At 36.8% G+C, this 24,331-nt stretch overlaps 2 protein-coding genes across 2 annotated transcripts; one reads left to right on the top strand and one right to left on the bottom strand.

Annotated features, from left to right (window-relative positions):
* Positions 1-6,118: 6,118 nt before the first annotated feature.
* On the bottom strand, positions 6,119-14,162 carry LOC144957287 (uncharacterized). Its single transcript, XM_078888387.1, has 3 exons — positions 13,830-14,162; positions 12,253-12,405; positions 6,119-10,376 (listed from the first exon to the last, which is right to left on the bottom strand). Exons 1-3 carry the CDS (start codon positions 14,074-14,076, stop codon positions 10,159-10,161), a joined length of 618 nt encoding a protein of 205 aa, XP_078744513.1. The 5' UTR covers positions 14,077-14,162; the 3' UTR covers positions 6,119-10,158.
* Positions 14,163-14,617: 455 nt separating this feature from the next.
* On the top strand, positions 14,618-17,094 carry LOC144956500 (uncharacterized). Its single transcript, XM_078887041.1, has 3 exons — positions 14,618-14,994; positions 16,027-16,179; positions 16,801-17,094. The coding sequence occupies exons 1-3, from the start codon at positions 14,715-14,717 to the stop codon at positions 17,040-17,042; spliced, it is 675 nt and encodes a 224-aa protein (XP_078743167.1). The 5' UTR covers positions 14,618-14,714; the 3' UTR covers positions 17,043-17,094.
* Positions 17,095-24,331: the final 7,237 nt, after the last annotated feature.

Genomic DNA, 24,331 nt, shown 5'->3' with positions numbered 1-24,331 from the left:
CAGGATAAACTAGAAAAGGCTGCTGTTGAATTCTCTCAAGCCTCCCAAGAATGTGTTCCACAGATATTTGTCTAATAAATATGATTTTTGTTGGATCCTAATCATCAAAAAATGTTAATATACGTCACCAAGAAAGTCTTTCATTTTCGAAATTAATAGTTACCAACATCACCATAATCACTACCACTATCACCACAACCACCTCATCATCACCATACTCATCATCATCATCATCATCATTATCATCATCGTCATCATCATCATCGTCATCATCATCATCATCATCATCATCATCATCATCATCATCATCATCATTATCACCATCATCGTCATCATCACCGCTACCACGATCACCACCACCTCATCATCATCCCCACCACCATTATCAATACTACTATCTCCATAATCACCTCATCATCATCATCATCATCATCATCATCATCATCATCATCATCATCATCATCATCATCATCATCATCATCATCATCATCATCACTACCACTACCATCACCACCACCACAACATCATCATCAACATCATCCTGATCATCATCGTCTTCATCATCATCATCATCATCATCATCATCATCATCATCATCATCATCATCATCACTACCAAGATCACCACCACCACCACCTCATCAACATCATCACCATAATCACTACTATTATCACCACAATCACCTCATCATCATCATCATTATCACCAACATCACTTCCACCATCATCTTCACCACGATGACGACCAACACAACACAAGTAAAACTAATACCAGCACCATCTCCTCCTCTCCCACCACCCCCCTTCCAGTCCTCATAATAAAGCTATACTACCGGCCCATACGGTCCTATATCACTTATAGGCACATTTTAAACAATTATAATTATTTAAGCCAAAATAATCAACCGCTTACACGGGCTAAAAATAATATATTTTTAAAGCGCCGAATTGTCAACAAATATTTCATGGATTACGTCCCTTTGTTTTAATATAGCTCATATAGGCGGATTTTCATCTCCCTATTTTACACTGTAAGAGGAATTTCTCAATGTGGTTCTATATCAACATCGATTAATAGTGGTCTCAAATTACTTTGTACCAAATTTGGTGCTTTCATCACTAATTTGCACAATTTTACCCTAATTCCCCTAGCTATTTCTAGGTTGTCTCTGCGCAAGTCACCAAACCTTAGCTCACTTTGCGGCGCTGCACTGCGCCTGACGTCTGGGTTATTCCAGTCTTCCTTTTGGTCCTAAAGGGGTAAAGAATCCCCTTCGGGACGAATAAAGGGAATTTATTTATTATTTATTTATTTTACCATTGCTAGACCATGCTCTGAGAACTTCAAAGTTACAAGTAGATTACAATCTAAATAGCCCCTCTCTCTCTCTCTCTCTCTCTCTCTCTCTCTCTCTCTCTCTCTCTCTCTCTCTCTCTCCTCACACACTCTCTCTCTCTCTCTCTCTCTCTCTCTCTCTGTCTGTCTGTCTGTCTGTCTGTCTCTTCGATATCAAATGCAACAATGACAGAGACTTAGAATATGTTTTTGTAAAAATGTAATGTGTTAGTTTTTGTTTAAAACGTTTGACGCTCCACGTAAAGATAGAATGCGCTTGGCCAAGGAGTTCACAACATTGCCATCCGGAAGTATAACGGACCAACACACAAACTCTGTGTAACCATGAACTTTTATAATCTGGTTAATACAGTTTAGTGAGAACAACTTACAAACTCGGATGGCAAAAACAATAACAAAGGCCTGAGTGACGTCATCTTCGAACTATCTATAGATAGTTCAAAGATGACGTCACTCAGGTCTTTGTCATTGTTTTTTGCCATCCGCTTTTATGAGTAATGCTCACTGAACTGTATTAACCCGCCTTTAAACGTTCATGGATACACACAGTTTTGTGTTTTGGTCCGTTATACTTCCGGATGGCAATGTTATGAGCTTCTTAGCCAATCGCATACTATCTATAGCTTTGGGAAGGGAAATGTTTTGTTCCTGTCAATGCTAAAGTTACGCCAAACTGAGTCCATGACAAGGTAGTAGAATGACAATCGACTGATGCGGCTACGTGATCTAGTGGTATGACACTCGCCTTCAGCTCGGAAAGTGCTTAGTTCGAGTCCAGCTCTGTGCGGCGCATAGTTGAGTCCTTGGAAAAGATTCTTTACTCACATTCTCTCACCGCATTCATGTGTAAAACGTGTACCCGGACGTTATCAGCGTTGTCTTTGTCTGAAAAAAAAATGTTATATATCCCTCGCCTAACAGGCGTCATGTCTCGTCCTACATGTTACGAGGGAAGTGACGTCACAACTGTTGAACCCTATTTGTTTTAAAGCTAAAGTAAAAGGACATAAAAGAGGAAAACTAAAATAAAACACTTTGATCTAGTGGCTAGATGGTTAGCACATAATTTTGTACTTTTCATCTGGCGGGCAGATTTTGGTTGTATTTTACTGAAACGCACAGCATCAATAGACTGTCCTGGTCTTAATCACGCCCAAAGCAGCTGTACTCCAGCTGTCTCCCTGCCACGTCCATTCTCTTGTCACGATACACAAGCAGTGAATGGGTAGCTGGATCTGATAGTTCTGGCGGAAAGTACTTTGCGATAGACTAGCATCCTATCCAAAGGGTAGCAAGCCAATGCTATTGTCCGTTTTAAAGAAACCGGGGTTAACGCCTGCTCCATGGACCCAATGGCTCTGAAGGACTACTTTCTAAATACTTAATTTTGTTCATGAAAATAAGCTACGCATAACAGCATAACTATTGGGAATGAGATTAGCGGAAGAGTAGCGTCCCTTGATTGGACGTCACCCATAGTCTGTGACGTCACCGGCGGAAAAGTTATTAGAGAGAGAACGTCATGCTGGTTGTGCGCACGCGTCTCTCGTCCTCGCGGAATGTACAAAAAAAGTCTGGACGAGACGTGTTGGTTGTATCCGACGTGTACATGCAGGTCTGACATCCGAGCCCGCTTTTGGGTCTGATTTAACACCGTTGTAATGGACAATGTTTGGCGTTATTTTTTAAAAAAATTTTTAGACTTCCATTACAATGAAATGAGCCCATAAGGAATTGGGTTATCAGACCAGCATGTCTGTTGTATCGCAACAAATCTGTCGATTTTCTTGTAGTTGGTAAGGAGAGGGTTAAAGAGAAGACCTAATTGAAGTGTTCAAATACACGCATAATTTATACTCTGTTAGCATGAGCCCTCTAAATCTTGATTCCACCAGCACCACCAGAGGACACAGATTCAAACTCTCCAAGGAAAGGTGTTCTCTAAACCTTAGGCAGAATTTTTTTCTCAGTTCGGGTAGTCGACAAATGGAACCGCCTGCCTACAAAAGTTGTCGACGCCCCTACATTGCAGGCATTCAAGTGCCGTCTTGATGCTCATTGTGAAACAGAAAAATACTGTTTGTTAAGTTAAATTCAGACACCTCCTTCCACTATGTGGCATGCCCAGTTTTGAGAGACGTGAATTGAATACGTTCACGAATGCACAAGAGCAGATAAAAGACTGTAAAAGCCAGCATAAATCTTGACTTATATTATAGTGCTACGAAAAATTGGTACGGTTACGAATTTTTGGCTCCAGCTAGAGAACTGCATAGACGTTTTTGATTCAATAAATCTTGTTGAAAAGGAGAGTTTGGTTGCTTGGAAACTGTATTTAGGACATTGGAACATATTTTGATTAGTAATAATAATAATAATAATAATAATAATAATAATAATAATAATAATAATAATAATAATAATAATAAAATTTATTTATATTGCGCCCACTCCTCTATACAGTAAAGCTCTAGGCGCATAACAATAACTTCAATCCATTCAAATTTCTCTCTCTCTAACACACACTAACTCTATCTATCTAACTCCCAGTAGTGCTATTTATTCTTTTCATTTTTTTTTCCCCTTGGAAACTACGAATTTTTGACATTTCAAGTTGGCAGCTCTGGTTATTAATTGATCTAAAATATTCTTTTTAATACAATTTATGATCAGCCAACGGTATCCTGCAGTCAAGTAAACCACACCCGACCAAGGACAATGCTGATATTCCGCTTGTTTAGGTAAAAAATGACAGCCAATGAAAATGTCAGACATGTCCAATGACATTTCATTTTTTCTAAAAATTGAGCTGTTTACATAGCGTAATATCCACTAAATGAGCTCAAGGCGCTTTACAAGGGGTCCCTGGTCAACAGCAACATTTAACATCTAGGACGGGACATAACGCCTGTTAGGCGATATTACAATTTTTCGGACAAAGACAACGCTGTTAACGGCCAGGTACTCATTTTACACATGAGTAAAGAGCCTTTTCCAAGGACTCAACTATGCACCGAGCGCGAGGAACGAACCCAGGACCTTCCGATCCGAAAGCGAGTGTCATACCACTAGACCACATAGCCATATCATCATTGATGAGAACCTTGACCTATATCAGCAGTGAACGCTAGTCCCAGATGACACCAGTGTTTCTCTGTACAAAAACCCTGTATTGGGAAATCCCGGATTATACGTGGCTTTCATTTTCATCAAATAGGCAACTAAGAAGATAGTGATTGTTTTTTGACTTTATGGGTTTTACGGCGCTTGCAACGCATTTAGGTCAGATAGCGCCAGTATAAAGGATGAAAATTGGATAGTAAAAGCATTCTTCATGTACAATTAGAAGAACAAAGACAAAGGGGAACAGTACAAATCGGGAACAGATGTATATTCTAAGAGCACACTATCAGTGAACTTAGTTTGAGAGTACCTGAATGTTTCACCCCCACACCAGCACAAGATCCCACCGAGAGGAATACACTCAAATGTTAAATCATGTTAAAATCTTTAAAAAATAAATAACAGTACCTAACAGAGAGTGTAAGCTTAAATTTAATTACAAAAGCAGATCAAATGAACGTTTCGGATGAATGAAACACCACAGATGAATGAGCAGCAACATTTACATAACAGATAGACGATTTACAAGGAAAAAACAGATCATCTTCCAAAACTATAACTATATTTTCAACTGTTTCCCTCCAAGCCGAGGACCCCCGCTAGGGTCAGGACAAAACAAAGTAATCGCATTCCAAGACAAAGACAAAAGCAATTGGAAAACAGATACAGCTGGATAGAAGACACAACAAGTATCTCCCTGCCCACTATGGGAGGTCGGGAACCCCACCTAGGCCTCTAAGAACTAAGAAACACCCACGACATGCCTGGCCTATCTCATGGTCTCTGACCAGAACTGAGAGAAGATTTTCAAGAAAAAAAATTTCATTTCCCAAAACAATCAAACACTATACTTTTGATGATTTCCACACCTCACCAAGGGCCAGGACAAAACCAAGTCTTCTCATTCCAAGGCAAAGACAGAAGGCAACTCAGAAAACAAATATAAGGGGATAGAAGACACAGCAAGTGACCTCCGGCCCACCATGGGAGGTCAATAAACCCCATCAAGTTTGCATTGTTTGTTTTGTTTTTAAGGCTTTTACGGCGCTTGCAACACATTTAGGTTATATCAGCGCCAGTAAAAAGGGAAAAAATGGGATAGTCGAAAGTTCTAGAATTACAATTAAAGCACCCAAGAAAAAGTAAGACATAGGGGAACTGGGAACAAATAGGGATCAGATGTAGATTCCAAGAGCATACCATCAATGTACTTAGTTTGAGATCACCTATAAGTCTCATCCGGACACAAGCACAAAATCCAACAAAGAGGAATACTAATACACTCAAATGCTTACATTGTACATTCTAAATAACAAATATAATAATACATAACAGAGAGATGATTTAAAAGGAAAAAAATATCATCTCTCAAAACGATAACTATGCATTTGACCGTTTCCCTCCCAGCCAAGGACTCCGGCCAGGGTCGGGACAAAACCAAGCTATCCCACACCAAGACAAAGACAGTTGGAAAACAGATATAAGGGGATAGAAGACACAGTAAGTATGTACCTCCCTGCCCACTATGGGGGGTCAGGAATCCCACCCAGTTTGCATTGTTTGAAGGATCAATTACAAAATGGTAACACATTCAATCTTGCCCCTGGAATAGCTATCATCAAAACATGAACGCAAAATATGGTTTTAAAAATTTTAATTATAAAAATTTATCATAATAATAATAATATGATATGGAATGTATTTTACATGGGAATGGAAAAAATGTCAATTTTCAATTCATCTATTTGTTAATCAACTTCCAGCTGAAAAATTGTTTACCATAAAAAAACAAAAAAACTACAAAATCTAAAATTAAATATTCTAAGTTTTAAAAAACCTCAACAAATACGATGAGTAACGCTTTTGAGAGTTTAAGTCGGAATTCACATGCGACACTTTAGGGCTACAAAAAGAACATGTGGAATTGCAAGATAAGATATTGTTATCATTCAGCTGCCCAACAATATTCAGTTAAAAGTTTAAAAGAAAATCAACGTTATATTCAAACTCAGCAGCCTTATAATGACATAATTTAAATGTCGAGCCATGACCAATGACTTAATACTCAGCATGGCTGGATACATACATAAAAAAAAAACAATTTAGTCAACATTATCGTTATGTAATTTGTATAGGCCAACATGGAATGAGTGAAGTACATATAAAAACAATAGAAATGGAATGTCTTGTTGTGACGTGTCGATGTTTTAGTTTCAGAATGGAAATGGTAACAACACTTTCTACGCATTGGATCCCGTGTGTTTTGAGAAAGAAAGATGGAACAATCAGTAAGATGGAACTGGAACAATCAGAGAAGTTTATAATTTATAATAGAAGGTATTTGCTTATATAAATCATGACTCTGGCCGTAAGTCCCAAACAAAACAAAAAAAGGTGACTTTTTTTTTTTACACTTTAAGATAATTTCAGCGACAGAGAAAACTTGTTTTATTTTGATGGGCTTTAAGGCAATTTCAGCCACTCTCTGGTAATTATAGTCACAGTTACAGTGATGAGAAAAAGAAATAAGAGTGATGAGGGAACAAAACAAAAATATCAGAAAGATATAATGAGCACCTAAGAAGATATAAATAATGAAGGACCAAGAAGACAGGTTCAATACAAATTAAAATTAGCTCCAAGTCCCAAGAGCAAGACATTCCTGTCGCTAGTCTACCTACATAAAAGTCCCCCATTTCTACGTGCTGTGCTAAGACGAGAAAAAAAAAAAAAAGCCAAAGACAAGGGGGGAATAATAATGAAAACTAAACATAGATGTCACCACCAGCCACTGTGGAATGTTTGAATGACAGGATGGTAGCGATCCAAAGCCATTCAAGCTGTTCCATTCATTCACAAAGGCATCAGATCGATACTACGGCACTTAAAAATGAAATGGGTATAAATTTTAGATGAATGTCAAAATGTGGTGAAATTATCTATATATACACGACCATGAAAGGTATGGCTAGTAATGAACCACTTGAAAATGGTATGGAATGGTATAAAAATTTCTGTTGATGAAAAGTTTTTTTTTTTAAATGAAAAGAAAGTTTACAAACATAGTAAACAAATCTCAATCACATCCATTCAGTACCTTACAAAAATATATTATGATTTAAAACAGTAAAAACTCAATGGAACCTACCTTACATCAAAATACACACATGCACACTCACACATATTTCTTATAAAAAGTCACTGACTTCAAATTGATTCATCCCAGTCTGAATTAGTTTGATTTTTCACTTTTTTAACGGACAAATGAATTTCCTGAAAAGAAATTGAACTGGACCTGTCCAGATGATGTTTCCAATCTTAAAAATATAAAATGAGTAAAAGAGTAAGTAAAAGACGGAGTCATGGAACTACTTCTTTCTTTTACAAATCAGAAGCCATAAAGATTCCGATGACAGCTTGGAAAGGCTCTTCCTACTCTTTACATAATTTGGGCTTCAGATTGGACAGTACATATAACATGCATTGAACACTGGGAATTCCGATAGTTATGTGAGTAGAGCACTCGCTTCAAACTCAAAGGGACCAAGATCCATCTCAACCGAAGGGGAAATTTTTTATGACCCCCCCCCCCCCCCGCAGTGATTGAGTAACTGGGTCTCTTAGATTTGGCAGAAAGTAATGTGCAGTAGTCCAGCTCCCTATCCAAAGGGTAGCAAGTAATTGCTATTGTGTTTCAGGCTATAGAAACTGGCTCTGTAGGTCTTTTAACTCTGAAGGACCACATCCAACATTATTCTCTTTATTTAACACTGCCTTTTGGCGCCATAATACAATATGTCCACCAAGAGCACATCCATTATAAGAAAGGAAGGAAGCAGTCTATTACAGTACAGTGTGACACCATTGTCACCACAACTATCTTGAATTAAATCTCTTCTCTCCTTACCAACCATTTTCATCATTTTACCATAAAAGCCACACCCGTCCAATACAAAGATTTTATCTATTTCATTTTATCTCAATCTCTAAAGCAGAAACATATGTAAAATTTTGTTTAGAAAAAAACAACCACTACAATAAAGTTCAATTAAATGTGGTTGGACACAAGAATACTAAATATCAAATGGACACAGAACGAATAACAAACAGAGAAGGTTTGCATAGAATAGGGAAACCCATGCAGATTGTGAGAAACCACTATAAAAAGGCAAATGGACTTTTTTTGGCCAAGTGTGGCGATGAGGGCATATTGAAAGCCTAACACTCAGTGGCTACATAGAGGGGGAAAAGAGCTCGTGGTCATCAGAGGTTGATGTTTTTGACCATTTTGAGGCTATCAACGAGCAACATCCCATCCCTATAAACTCCGAGCACATGAGGGAGGCGGATAACAGGCAACGTGCACACAAGCGCAGGCCATGGATAAATAAGTAAGTACAATAAAGTTCAATTTTCCGATAGCTTTAACAGAGATTTATCTTCAAATGATCAGATGTAAAAAGATCTCAATAAAAGAATAATGGGTAAATCATAACAAATATGACAATTTTCCTCGTGTTGGAAAGTGGAGGGTTAAAGAGAAACTTATCATCAATTGCATACCTAAAAAGATGCCTGCTGAACATCTTGTAATATATAAATCTATTGGTCAGACGCACAAACACCCATCACACACATTCATACCAAAAAATAAAAAAATAAAAACAACCCAACAAACCTGAATAGAATGCAATACAGCTTTGGACAGCTCAACACAAGAATCTTTGTAGATTTCAGATATGCTGCTCTTCTAAATATGGAATCAATAAAACCAAATTACTACAATTACAATGCTAGAATTTCATTAACATGTTTTTACACCCCAAAAATGTTCTAATGACACTTTGTGACCACTATGAGTTGTTTTTTGTTGTTTTATACAGATGTAACAGACTTGCGACAAATTAGAATCACTTAGGTGCCAGGAAAAGGAGGACGAGAAGTCATTTTGAAAAATTACTCTTTGAAAAAGGCATTTGAGCACGTTTAGTGGATATCGCGCTATATAAAAGTTCAAATTTTTTTAAATCTTTGAATTCAAAGGAGACTTCAATTTCTTTTTATTATTATAAATTATACTTTTAAAAAGTCTACTGGTTTGTTTATCTATCTCTGTGTGAAAAACCTGATGATGGCTGGATTCCAACTCTAGGTAAAACCAGAGTTCAAAATAATTCGAGCAAAAGTTTCTGAGAAAAATAGAACAATATCATACTCTTCAAACATATTTTGCTCCCAAAAGTTAGAAATCATGGACTGAATGGCAAGGTCTCGGATGAGAACAGTGCATATAATGGACATTTCGTTTGGGTACAAACCCTTCATCAGCACAACAATAAATAAAGGAATGTTGAAAACACAAGTCCTTTGTTGTTGCGGTGACAAAGGGTTTATACTTGAAACCTCCATTGTCAGGCACTATTGCCACCCAAAGTTTTCCCACATCCACCTTTTCGTTATTATTTTCATGATCCCAGGCTTCAGGCAGTCCCAACTGCTCTCTAAATCTTGGTCTATTGGAAACGATATTTTAAAAACGCATATATTCCCTTCTCTATATTTCGTTTGAATTAATTTTTCATTTTAAAATTGCTTCTTTTTAAAAACAAAATAATTGGTTAATTATGCGTCCAAGAAAAATGAATGTTGTTTTGCATCATCTTCAAAATGTCATACAGACTACGTGTAAGTTGTGACGGGAGCTCTGTAAAATTTCATGTCCTGATACTTAGCCTTGCCTTCCAAAGCCAGGGTAATGGCCGCTACCAAAGAGCAGAAGCAGGACATGACAGCGAGGCCATAAGACCAAGAGAGAAGATTCATGTCGGGACGAGGCATCCATTCACGATCTTCTTTCTTCACCCCAAACACAATCAGGGATATGAATATGAGGAGGACTGAAATCGAAGAAAAAATAAAATTGTTCAGAAATTGATGAGAAATCAACAAGCTGCATTAAATATTGGTTTCAACGACTTATTTACAATAACAACATATCTGTTTCGTCTTTAGTAGATAGTATCAGAAGCAAGATAGGTCTGTCTGGTTACTGTTGTGTGTTGTGTATGTGTGTGTGTGTGTGTGTGTGAATGAGTATGTTTCAGCCAAAGTAATTTGTAATTTAAGCGCTTTAGCGTCTGGTGTCTCAGAGTTATAGCGCTATATAAGTATTCAGCATTATTATTATGATTTAACAATAATAATAATAATAACATTAAGCAAAACAATGCAACCAGGGAGGGGGTACCAGACTATGTTAATGCTACAGATTTGAGTCCCACAACCCAAACCACAAACATACAGTCATTAAAAGAAAACGCCGAGGATGAATGATTAACTCACTCAATCCTAGAGATTTTTGTTACTTTTAAAAATTTGAAAAAATGTATTAAAAATGAGCATGTACATAGATAGTTTTATTCAACTACCACAAACATGTAAAAAAACTAAAAACATTGGCTTTGATACTACGCCTATAATTTGTCTCTTAAATACGTAATTAATAGGCATGGGGTAAAATTAACCCGGGTAAACTACGGATATAGTCGGTGTTAGGGTTGAGTGAGTTAAAGAAATAAACAATAAAACACACGCACACACGCCATTTTGCATAGGTAACAGAGTGCAATTGCATTGTTTTTGTCTCACTTAAGTCAGATAGTGCCCTCTCTAGCATGCAGTTAAAAAACAAATAAATGAGCTTTTATATAGTGCAATACCCAATAAATGTGCACAAAGCGCTGTGCAAGGCTATCCAAGCCAATAGCAACATTTAAAATGTAGCAGATATGATACCTGTGAGTGAGGTATTATTACAATAGACAATGCTTTTATCAACTAGATAACGGATTGACACCTAAGTGCAGTGAGAGAATGTGGTAAGAGCTTTCTCCAAAGACAACTTTGCACTGCCCATCACGGGACTCAAACCGGGAACATACTGGTCTGCAGGCTTGTGTCCTACCAGAAGATCACAAAGCCCAAATTTCAAGCCCTCCCATCTTTAACATACCAGAGGAAATAGGGTTCACCTTATAACAGTGATACTAAATTGACCACAAATTTGACCAAATTGACTATATACTATAAAACATTCATTAAGTACTTCGGAGTAAAATTTACCAGTGGAGACAAATTTCTTGTTGTAAGCCAAAGACACTAAATCTATAAAACACTTTTTAAAATGGCATTGATTTGAAGTGTTATAATTCAAAATATCCATATGATGAATAAGGTGTTAATCGTTAACTATTTGATTAGTCTAAAATATCAACCTGCATTTCTATAGCGTGAAACTGACAATAGCAATTGCTTGCTATCCTTTTGATAGGAAGCTAGTCTATCGCATATCTAACAAGACTCAGGGGGGTCGGCGGCTCCAGAACAAAATCTCGACTGCACCCTGGATCGATTCTGGCCTCTTTGCGTGTGAAGCGAGTGCTCTATCAACTGAGCTATATCAGGACCCCTTATAGCTTACATTCTTCTTCTTCTTCTAGGCTCCATGCCTGGTCCAGGCTTCAGATACTGCATGAATTATCTCTCTCCATTCCTCCCTGTCTCTTGCTTTTTCAAACAGCTCTTGTATTGTTAGGTTGGTGAAGCCCTTCAGTTGGTCTATGAGTGTTTTTCTTTGTCTCCCCCGGGCGCGTTTACCAGGTATTTTTCCACATAGTTTACATATGGGAGCAATAATCAGTCAATTATCGTGGGATGGTAGCGGTCTAGCAGGTGCATTAGTGGTATGTACGTATGCTATGAAGAGTCACTCACCAGTAAACAATTGTAAACCACCCAAGCCCAGCATGACTGGTCCCTCAACATGTTTCGGAAACAGCTTGAACAAGTAAAGAGTGCAGAGCACAGCTGTGATGAAAATAAACAGCAGGGCACAGGAGATCATCACCTCAACGCTGATAAACCAAGCTGAAAAGAAGAAACATACATATGTTGTGTCAATGCATAACATAATCGGTCAGAAAGTGAAAATTTTGGATTTGCATATTTTTTCCCGGTGCATTTCCTGAAAGAATATGCTCACCAGAGCAATTTAATCTTTATTTGAAGTAAATCGGGTGATTTTTAATGAAGTTATGGTCAGATGTATGGGAAAGATATCCAGCAACTTATCTCAAATTTCATACTTTTTCAACTTGACTAGCGGTAAAAAATATTTAGAAGTAGAAGTGAAATTAAGCTTTAATATTTCCCGAAGATGTACAAAATTGGTTGATTTAATCATTTATGACAAGAACTCATATTTTATTTTAAAAATTGACCTTCTAACTACACTTGGCAATATCTCAGTTCAAACCTTTTCACCATCCAACTGATTATGTCAGTGTCACTGTAACATTGATGTTAAATTTACAAAACAGAGTGGTGCGTCCTTGAAGACAGCTTGATGCTGGAGTCAGGTCTGTATACAATCTCAAAAGAAAATATTTTTTCTTAATTTCAAGACTTCCCTTCAATTTTGAATTGGATTCATCAACAGGGCTGCCAAGTTCAGAAAATCAAAATGAGGGACCTTTTGGGCAAAGTGAGAGACAGAACAATAGGCACACATACACACAGCCAAAATCAAATAGGGACAGTACACAATATTAAATAATTAAAATTTTTTTTTTTAAATAGAGCTTTTATATAGCGCAATATCCACTAAACGTGCTCAAAGCGCTTTACAAGGGGTCCCTGGTCAACAGCAACATTTAACATGTAGGACAGGACATGACGCCTGTTAGGCGATATTACAATTTTTCAGACAAAGACAATGCTGTTAACGGCCAGGAACTCATTTTACACCTGCGTACGGCGAGAGAATGTGAGTAAAGAGCCTTTTCCAAGGACTCAACTATGCGCCGCGCAAGGCTCGAACCCAGGACCTTCAGATCCGAAAGCGAGTGCCATACCTCTAGAACACATAGCCACACTACCACCAGTTGGACGTACGTTAAAATATCTCAGTCATTGACCCTACCATAGGAGGAGGCATCATAATCATATAATAAAACCTCCCTAAAATATGGTATCTGACAACTAAACAGTTTGAAGGGACTAATCACACACATACACAAGGAATACAGAGAGATTAGAAAGTTTCATATTTGCCATAATAATCAACCAATTGATTGTGGGCAATCAAACGAAGAAGAAGAAGAAGACAACAACAACAACTTCCAACACACTTCAGATAAGACACTTCCGTGTTTTGATAACAGGTCAAATCGCGTTTAGAACTCTTCCACGACATGGTCCACACCCATATTTCCCCTTGATAATAATTATAAAACATTTCAAATCAACTAGGACTGCAGAACACATCAATTTTGATAACAGTGAGCACTTACGTGGAGAAACCCATTCCCAAATCGGTCGGAGAGTATCTGAGAACACATAGAAACATCCAAGCCATCTCCGACCTTTGTAATCGTTGTAGAACGTGTAGTCGTTGAAACAAAACTCCCACAGCCCAAGCTTGACGAAAGGACTCTTGAATTCCTCGAAAGACTCCACCCAGTATGGCGACCCGAAAGCGACAACCATAAAGGCCAAAGAGGCAGCGACAAAAATACTTCCGATAAGAGCTAGCGACATTTTGAAATAAGTTTGTCCACTGTTTTGTCACTTCCTCACCTCACTTCCTCTGTAATTCTCTCTTTGGAATAAGGTCAACTCACCTGCAGTCAATAGAATATCGATATAGGATTAGATATTATATTGAATTTTTTATCATAACACTGACTCAAAACTATCCTATTATTTTTTTTAACTAAGAAGGATTTAATTCAATAAAAGTATTTGTACAATTTTCATGATTTAATGTGGTGCCTCTGAATAAAGATAGAGAGTTTGTATCTATTTTAATAGAAAATCGATTCATATAAAATTACTAGCACACCTGGAACACCTGAAAAGGAATAAAAACAGTATATTTATGTCGTAAAATTAGTTATATATACGTTGTCTAAATCCATATTTTGGAAGATATTTTTGACTATTTTGAAGGTATAATATGATCAAAACATCATTTGGTAATAATCAGACTACTCTCACTTGATACGTTTTCATACTTTAAAAGTTAAGACCTGTCACCTGAATTTTACGACATAAAATTTACCTGCCACTTACAGTTCTCACCAGTTTAGTTGGTAGTTGACAGTTGACAGGAGTTGACAATGAAAACAAAATGAAGTAGGAAGTGGATAAATTGTTTTTTATTTACAAATTCAAAGATGGGTAAAGACAGAATCTCGGGATGGACAATCGCCGGACTCATTCTTATCGTTGTCTCTATCGGTTTCATCATTTTCGCCTCAGCCTTCCCATACTGGCAAGAGTCGAGAGAGGAAAGAAATACTGGCATTACCAACATCGGAATGTGGGAGATATGTTTTGACGAAAAAGGATTCTCAGCACCTGCCCACGCCAAGGACGATTTCATGAAAAGATATTACGGATGTACCTACGTTTTTGAGAGAGATTTGAGGAAGATTGTTGACTGGATATTTCCAGGTATATTATAGATAGTAGTATAGAAAGAAATTGACGTCACTCAGCTCTTTGTTATTGTTTTAAATTTAAACCAACCATTTTTATTTTTATCAGTAGTTCTCACTAAATTTGTATCAAGGTATCATTAGGTACGTTTAAGGTAACACCCAGTTTTGTGTGTTGGTATGTTATATATATATCTGGCTGGCGGATGTTGTGAGTATTTTAACTAAGCGCCTAGCATCAATTTGCAACGAAAATTATTACGATTATAAATGAAAATCCATATTTGTCAATCATTCATGAAACCCAAAGAAAAGAATTTTATATTTAAATGAATTTTACTGTGTAGAATACCTCTACAGTGTATTAATGTTCCAACCACCATCGAGTACAGACAATACGAGTTATATATTGCATTTTATTTTATTTGTTTTCCACCTTAATTTGTGTATTGTTGTGCTGACGAAGGGTTCGTACCCGAAACGTCCATTGTCTGTATTGTTCCAATCCAAAGCCTCTCTATTTTCACGATCCCAGGCTTCAGGCAACCCCCACCGCTCTCCAGTCGTATTTCGATCAGTTTTTTTACCACCTCAGAATGACTAGTCATTGCATTTATCTGAACGATTTCATTTTTTACCCATATTATTTTTTTTTAAGCTGTGGTTCCCGAACATAACAGTAGTATTCAATACTGTATTGGTTTACTGAGGGTTTAAAAACAATAGTATTAATAGTATTTCTCTTCAATTGATTTTGGACAGCTTAATTTGTTATGTTTGGAAATCCTCTTTACAGGTTTGCCTTCTTAACATACATATTTATTTGATTATATATTTATTTATTTATTATTATTATTATTATTATTATTATTATTATTATTATTATTATTATTATTATTATTAGATTATTATTCTTATTCTTCTTCTTCTTCTTCTTCTTCTTCTTCTTCTTCTTCTTATTATTATTATTATTATTGTTATTATTATTATTATTATTATTATCATTGTTATTACCATCATCAATATTGTAATTGTATCTTTCACATAGACTGGTATATCGTGGTGGTGACCTTTGTGACACTTGGCCTACTTATCCAGCCAATCAGCGTCATCCTCGTCATCATATATATGCTCAGGGTGTGCAGTCCCCACATGGAGCACCTTCTCATTGGCGTCACCTGCTTGCTGAATCTCACCAATGGTAAGTCAAATCAAGACAGATTTTACACTGCTAAAACTAGGCTAGAATTCAGGGGTCCTGATAGCTCACTTAGTAGAGCACTCGCTCCGCAAGCAAAAGGACCAAGCTTGATCCCGGGTGCAGTCAAGATTTTTTTTCTAACCCCTTTGTCCACCCAGTAGTGATTGGGTAGCTGGGTATATTAGATCAGGTGGAAAGTACTTTGCGATAGATAAGCATCCTATCCAAATTGCTATTGTCCGTTTTTTGTGTTATAGAAACAGGGAGAAACTCTGGCCTAATGGACCTGATGGCTCCTAACGACTACTTTTTTAAAAAAGAAACGAACTATAATTCATAGTTCTCTCTGATATTTATTGACAAACAGAAAACAATACAGATCTATTTGTTATACTACTAGTTTAATGGAAAAAGTTTTTTTTAAAAAAAAAGAACGATCTGCATATGTTGTCGTATTATGAATTGGTTTATCAGACCTGCCAATAAGCACACGTCGGTTAGTCATGATTTTATCTTTGATTTTAAAAAGTTTGTTGTTGTTAATATTTTAATTTTATTGTTTATTTATCTATTGGTGTTTATTTACTTCTATTTTTATGTTTGTTTTCATTTTTCCTGCAGGTCTCTTGACTATGATCTCAATTCTTGTGTTCGGCATCAAAGCAGGTAGAGATAAAGACTGGATGCCTCAGCCCGAGTCCAACTTCCTGTCCTATTCTTACGGTGTCTGTGCCTTTGTCCCCGTCTTCTGTTTTTTCGCTGCCATGTGCTACGCCATCGACTATCTCCGTCTTCACACGCAGAGACTCATCAATGCACGAGCTAAAATTTACGCCAAGGGAGAATTCAATAATAGATTTTAATGGAGATCTTGGAGAAGACAAAGTATCAGTATGATGGTTTTTTTTTTTTTTTTTGTATAGATAAAGAACTGAACAAGTGTGTATGAAAGGTGCCAGAAAAGCAAGAAAGTAAAAAAACCATCCCAAAAAATCAGTTAACCTTGACCCCATTCGAGATCGACTGATTTTCTGGGATTTTTTTTTTTTCTTGTATTTTTCTTTCTTGCTTTGTCTGGCACCTTTCATGCATACTTGTTCAGTAATTTATCTTACACCAGTACCTGCTCCTTAATTTCTTAATTTGTTTTTTTTTGTTTATAGTTTTACTGCATTACATAGGTCATCTTCTAAAGTGTTTTATATTTATATAAATTTTAAAATATTTATTTTTTGTTTTTATTTTCGAATTGTTAAATTTAATGAAAACAGCTATATCCAATATAGCAATGTAAACTCAAAATATCAGTTATAGAGTACTGGCGGTTTTGGACACTGTTTATTAAAGTTATATGAAATTCATAGAATTTTGAAAAGACATTAATCCTACCTAAATCATAGAGACTAGTAATAATACAGTTCATTTTATATAGTGGCCATATCGACTGGAGGCACATTTTTGTAACCCATCAGCTCAAAACAGTGTTATGTCTGTTATGTATGAAATAGTGGCAGACAGAGCAAGAATGAAAAATACAAGAAAATAAAAACAAAACATTGAAGAAGTCTGATTCTTTGGAATGTTTTTTTTTTTTTTTCTTGTATTTTTTATTCTTGCTTTGTCTAGTACTGTTTCATACACATTTTTTAAATAAAAGTTTGCAACATGCATTATTAAACATTCCATAATATATAATTATAATATAATGTATACAACATACAAAATATGACAATAACTGTAGATTTGTAATGTGAGATGATAAAAAATTACGAATTCTGAACACCTTCTTTATATCCATAGTTTTCATTTTTTGTATTTTAAAAAATCTATTTATTAATTAATTAATTAATTATTTTTTGGTCGAAATAATTGTTAGAAAAAGATGGCTCTGGGTTGGTTTTTGTTGTTGTTTTTTTGTTTTTGTTTTTACTTTCCACAATGAACAGGAGATCACTTGCTGCGTCTTCTATCCTCCCCCCCCCCCCCCAATATCTGTTTTATGAGTTTGCTTTCCCCTTTTGTCTTTGTCTTGGAATGGGATTGCGTGGTTGTGTCCTGTCCCTGATTGGAATCTCTGGCTGGGAGGGAAACAATCAAATTTATAGTTATAGTTTTGGGAGATGATATTTTTTTCCTTATACAGTAAATCATTTCTCTGTTATGTACTATTACATTTTTAGTTTTGAATATATCATGGTTTGTAAACATCTGAGTGTATTCCTCTTGGTGGGATCCTGTGTTGGTGTTTGGATGAGACTTTTATGTGATCTCAGACTAAGTAGGACAGTGATAGTATGCTCTTTGAATCTACAACTGTTCCCTGTTTGAACCCATTCCCTTTTGTCTATATTATTTTCTCTTCCATTTTACTGGCGCTGATATGACCTAAATGTGTCGCAAGTGCCGTAAACCCTTCAAAAATTAAAACAAAAGAAAATGATGACTATTAAAAAATAATAGAAAAAGAGAAAGAAAACAAGACTCAGATTTATACGTGGGGATGTTAGAAATCAACAGAAAACGGCGATTGACGCTAACCAATTAAAACATTAATAGGCATGATGTATATGTCACTAGCGTATTAAACTTCTTTGTGTGGCTTTATGATCTTGTGGTATGACACTCGCCTATAAACCTGTAAGTCCTTGGTTCGAGTCTCTTTGTGGGCAGCCTAAAAAATGAGCTCTTTAAAAATGCTCTTTACTCAAATTCTCTCACTGTACTTAGGTTTAAAATGAGTACCTGGCCTGTAACAGTGTTATCTCTGTGAACAAAATATTGTTATAGCGCCTTACATACGTCATGTTTCATCCTACTTGCTGTTAACTGATACTGTCAGCTTTGGACCCCTTTTAAAGCAATTTGAGCACATTTTGTGCATATTATTTTGAGCTATGTATTGGCTCACGATTTTTTTCTTCTCTTTAAAAAGCAAAAAACAAACCGGGTTATTTTTTAAAATGGGCTTAAACAAAAATGAATTTGGCAGCTTTTCTGAGGTTTACTTTAAACTTAGGGTTATATATTATTATAATTAAAAAATTTAGAGGATGAATAAGGTTGGTTTATAAAATGTGTATGAGATGCAGGTTTGCTGGTGTGTATCAGAGAGAAGAAAGGGAGAGAGAGAGGGAGAGAGAGAGAGAGAGAGAGAGAGAGAGAGAGAGAGAGAGAGAGAGAGAGAGATTAATTGTGTACATTTGTGCTCTTGTAATTATGTTTTTTAATTTAATTTTATTTTTTAAACATTGATTGGCATGAATCCTTTGTCCAAATTTTAAATTAATATTTTTTAAAACTTTCATTTTTTGTTGTTGTTGTTATTTAACCCTCTCCTTACCAGCCATTTTCAAGATTTTCCCCAAAACGTCACACCCAACTAACACAAAATAGATGTTTTATCACTCAGACATAATACCAGTAAAATTATTGCGATGCATAGTTTCTGTATCAAAACATATCCTGCAAAACACAGTTCATTTTCTTCAAATCTTATGATGTACAAAAGAAATTTGAATAAGAAAAGGGTTGGTTGTATCGTAACGAATGTGACGATTTTCCTATAGTTGGTAAGGAGAAGGTTAAATTTGAAAAAAATAATGTGTACAAATTGAATAATACTAATAAAAACATTAATGAACTAAAACTTGTGTTTCTTAAATTTGTTATAATTAAGTGGAAATAAACATTAACAGTTGGTAGAGCACTCGCTTCACATACAAATGGACCCAGATTGATCTCAGGCGATGTCACTTATTTGCAGGTCTGATAACCCAGTTCCTTATGGCTCATTGTTGTAATGGAAATCTTTAAAAAATGATGCAAAAATATTGTCCATTACAACAATGTTAAACTAGCCCCAAAAGTGGTTTCGGATGTCAGAACTGCATATATGTACACGTCGATCCCAGGGGAAGTCAACCTCCCATAGTGGGCAGGGGGGGGGGGGGCACTTACTGTGTGTGTCTTCTATCTCCTATATCTGTTTTCCAACATGCTTTCTGTCTTTGTCTTGGAGTGAGATTATTTGGTTTCGTCCTGGCCCTGGTCGGATACCTTGGCTGGGAGGGAAACAGTCAAATGTATAGTTAGTTTTGGGAGATGATATTTTTTTCCTTGTAAATCATCTCTCTGTTGTGCACTGTATTATGTTTTGTTTATGTATTGTATATGATTTGTAAACATTTGAGTGTATTCCTCTTAGTGGGGACCTGTGCTTGTGTCTGGATGAGACTTTTAGGTGATCTCAAACTAAGTACACTGATAGTGTGCTCTTGGAATCTACATCTGTTCCCTTTTGAACCAATTCCCCTTTGTCTGCCTTATTCTTGGATGCTTTAATGGTAATTCTAGAACTTTTTACTATCCTATTTTCTTCCTTTATACTGGCGCTGATATGACCTTAATGTGTTGCAAGCGCCGTAAAACCCTTAAAAACAAACAAACAGGGGAAGTCAAGATTTTTCACTGACAACCCCCCCCCCCCCCCATCCCCCCTCCCTTGCCTGTCCACCCAGCAATGATGGGGTACCTGATCATGTGGATCTGGTAGAAATTATAAACTGTTTAACTCTCTCCTTACCAGCCATTTTCAGGACTTTCCCCAAAACTTTAGACCCAACTGACACCAAAACAAAAAAAAAGATTTTTTATCTAAATAGCAGTAAATTCTTGCAATAAATAATTTCTGAAAGCAAAACATGCTCTACCATACAACACACTGTTCAATTTCTTTAAATTTTATGTTGTACAAAAGAAATTTGAAGAAGAAAAATGTTGGTTGTATCGTAACGAATTTGACGATTTTACTATAGTTGGTATGGAGAGGGTTAAAACATTGTTGGAATGACACTAATTATTTTATTTGGTTTGACGGTATTTCTAGCATGTTGGTATTTGTCAGTCTGTACAACTGTTCAACAACTTGATTCAATGACCCGTACTCGTATTCAATAAATACAGTATCTAAAATAAGTGTTAATATCTATAATAATAATATAATATATATATATATATATATATATATATATATATATATATATATATATATATATATATATATATATATATATATATATATATATATATATATATATATATATATAGAATACAAATTGTCACTCACATTTTTTGTGGCCGAGACGTTCGTTTCTGTTGGATTATTCCACGTCCTCAGTCGGCGTAATCCTTAATAATGTCCGAAGAAAAAAAAAATATATTATACTGCATTGTCGTGAGTTTACCATGCTCAATGCACCTCCCAATGTTTCATTCATTACTCCCGGCAGGCCGTGTGGAACTACATATTAATATTATGTATATTAATATTAGTATTATTATAGTCTCATTCGCCTATTACAAGGGAAACAATCTATCAATTGAAAAAGAGCGATGGGTAAAAGTCCAGTAGCCTCCCCTGTTGAGTGCGTCGCTCTTTATCAATCAATGATGCTAACATAGTCTTGTCATTATTTCGAAACCAACAATTTCTTTCTCAAGGGGGGGGGGGGGGGGGGGGGGGGGGGGGGTCGCATAGAAGCGATGAAAGAAGGCCACTATGGCAGAGCAGAGAACGAAACCTATTTGTGTTTTATTTAACCAGACTTTGATTTGTTGACACAAGAAATAATAGATCGAGACGTGAGGGGGACAAAAAGTTTATTTTTAACGAGTTTTTATTTTATTTTTGTCCTGAACATGACCGGAATCCTTGACTGAGAGGGTAGCAGTGACAAGACATCAGGGAATGGATATATAAGCTAGTGACTGAATCATATTTATCATAAAAAAATAAGACTAACGGAACAACTCAGTCTCCAGACATTTACTGAAAGATGATACATTTTCACAGGACTTTGTCCGAGGACCGAGTGCGTTCCATAGGCGTGAAGCAATGGATGAAAAGACTTTCTTTTTCTTTTTTTTCTTTTTTTCTTTTTATTTTACCAAAGGTGGAATAATAATAATAATATAATACCGTTTTGAGACGGTGGGTCACATGGCATAAAGGGTGCTACACATCCTCGTCCTCTTATTCCTTGTTTTCACGGATTCCTCGTGTCTTACTTGACTTACGTCTCTTGGCTCCTGGCGAGGCAGAGGGCCTCAAAGATGGAAGTCGGTTTGGACGAATCATCCCTCGAGCGGGTGGGGACATAGACTGCCCGAAACGGGGGGAGAAGTTGCCAGGCTTCTCCACCAGTAAGAGGAGACACTGGGTGGTAGCGAATCGGCTTCGGTCGAGAACCTGCCTCACGGCAAAATCGCTTCGTCAGTGGGAACTTTCCACCTGTCCAACATGTACCCGTTGTGGCAACGAGCCCGAAACCGCAGAGCATCTAGTTGAACGGTGTGTTGTGACGAAGCTTCCGGGTGGGTTTGCGACGGTGCACGAGTGCGGTAAAGAATTTGATGATTGGATCGATCGTCATAACATTGTAGTGTGCGCACCATAAGAAGCTGCTCAACAGCACTTTTCGTCTATAATTGACACATACCTTTGCCTCTCCAGGTGAGATTGGAGGCGCACAAATCTTGGTGAAGGCTCCTCCTCCAAGTCTGTTCTAGACAATCCCGTTTCCTCTTGCCATGCGGCTTCCGTTCAAGAGCTTGCTTGGTTATGTCACAGAGCTCCTTCTGAAGGGTATGGCAAACCCATCGCCCCTTTCTGCACCTGACACGGACATCCATTTGCTCTTGTTTTGTTCTTGTCCAAAGGTCAGTGTTTGGCACTTTGTCAAACCATCTTCAATCTTCAATGGCTTGTATTTGCAAAAGACCCCGCGGGCCCAGCACTGCAAATGTTCAGTTACAGTCCAACCAAACAGGGAAGCTCCACAGATTACTTTGACGAGCAGATGCATTCAAAACTCATTTGCAAGTTTCTAAGCATTGAGCGTTCGTTATGTCCGGTGGCAGGACATTCCAGTCATTTATTGTTCATGGGAAAAGCTGTGTTAGTATGTGTCTGTTCTTGTAAATGGTTGTATGTATTGTGTCGCATTACATCTACGTGTAGCATACCTATCTGATTTCTTTTTTGTGTAGTTTGGGGTGGTGATGAGTGAGTTTGGGTCTTTCAGGGTTTTGTGTACGGTAACCATTTCAACTTGCAGACAGTGACGAATTCCTTGTACTAACCTTGATATTATCTTAAATATACACATTGCCCTCTCTTCTTTGAACACATTTCACGTATTCCTCGTTTTCACAGATTCATCGTCCTAAATATTATTTTTTTCCGACCAAAGGACGATCATTACGTGCTACGTGCTACCCTGCTACGTATGTTCACTGACATAACACCGATTCGACGGGATTGGTCACGTAATCATTTTATAGACTAATATTGACCTAATCAACATGACCATGGATTTGTGGGTGAATGGTCAAGTGGTCATTGATTGGCTCCTGTTTAATCCTCCTCCTCCTCCTCCTCCTCCTCCTCCACCTACTACTACTACTACTACTACTACTACTACTACTACTACTACTACTACTACTACTACTACTACTACTACTACTACTACTACTGCTACTACTACTAGTACTACTATTACTACACAACTACTACTACTACTACTACTACTACTACTACTACTACTACTACAAACTACATACTACTACTACTACTACTACTATACTACTACTACTCTATACTACTACTACTACTACTACTACTACTACTACTACTACTACTACTACTACCACCACCACCACCAACACTACTACTACTACTACTACTACTACTACTACTACTACTACTACTACTACTACTAGTACTACTACTACTACTACTACTACTACTACTACTACTACTACTACTACTAGTAGTAGTAGTAGTAGTATACTACTACACCACCACCACCACACTACTACTACTACTACTACTACTACTACTACTACTACTACTACTACTACTACTACTACTACTAGTACTACCACCACCACACCACCACACTACTACTACTACTACTACTACTACTACTACTACTACTACTACTACTACTACTACTACTACTACTACTACTACTTCTTCTACTACTACTACTACTACTACTACTACTGGTAGTAGTGGTCGTGTGTAGGTACGTTTTATGTGGCTGGCGGATGTTGTGAGTATTTTACCTAAACGCGTGGCATATATAGACAA

This window comes from Berghia stephanieae, chromosome 11, assembly GCF_034508935.2.
Source record: "Berghia stephanieae isolate SIO BIC M18660-M18661 chromosome 11, UCSD_Bste_1.3, whole genome shotgun sequence".
In the NCBI taxonomy this organism is placed as follows: domain Eukaryota; kingdom Metazoa; phylum Mollusca; class Gastropoda; order Nudibranchia; family Aeolidiidae; genus Berghia; species Berghia stephanieae.
The sequence above is the reverse complement of the archived record's forward strand: the minus strand, read 5'-3'. Positions and strand labels throughout refer to the sequence as shown.

What these genes read in the sequence shown, in the direction of transcription:
- LOC144957287 (XM_078888387.1), bottom strand. Translation starts at nt 14,076, where the DNA reads ATGTCGCTAGCTCTTATCGGAAGTATTTTTGTCGCTGCCTCTTTGGCC. An exon ending in TTGGGAATGGGTTTCTCCAC is followed by an intron (nt 12,406 to 13,829) that starts GTAAGTGCTCAC and finishes TCTTCTTTTCAG; the next exon opens with CTTGGTTTATCAGCGTTGAG. An exon ending in TGGTTTACAATTGTTTACTG is followed by an intron (nt 10,377 to 12,252) that starts GTGAGTGACTCT and finishes CTTCGATTTCAG; the next exon opens with TCCTCCTCATATTCATATCC.
- LOC144956500 (XM_078887041.1), top strand. Translation starts at nt 14,715, where the DNA reads ATGGGTAAAGACAGAATCTCGGGATGGACAATCGCCGGACTCATTCTT. An exon ending in TGTTGACTGGATATTTCCAG is followed by an intron (nt 14,995 to 16,026) that starts GTATATTATAGA and finishes TCTTTCACATAG; the next exon opens with ACTGGTATATCGTGGTGGTG. An exon ending in CTTGCTGAATCTCACCAATG is followed by an intron (nt 16,180 to 16,800) that starts GTAAGTCAAATC and finishes TTTTTCCTGCAG; the next exon opens with GTCTCTTGACTATGATCTCA.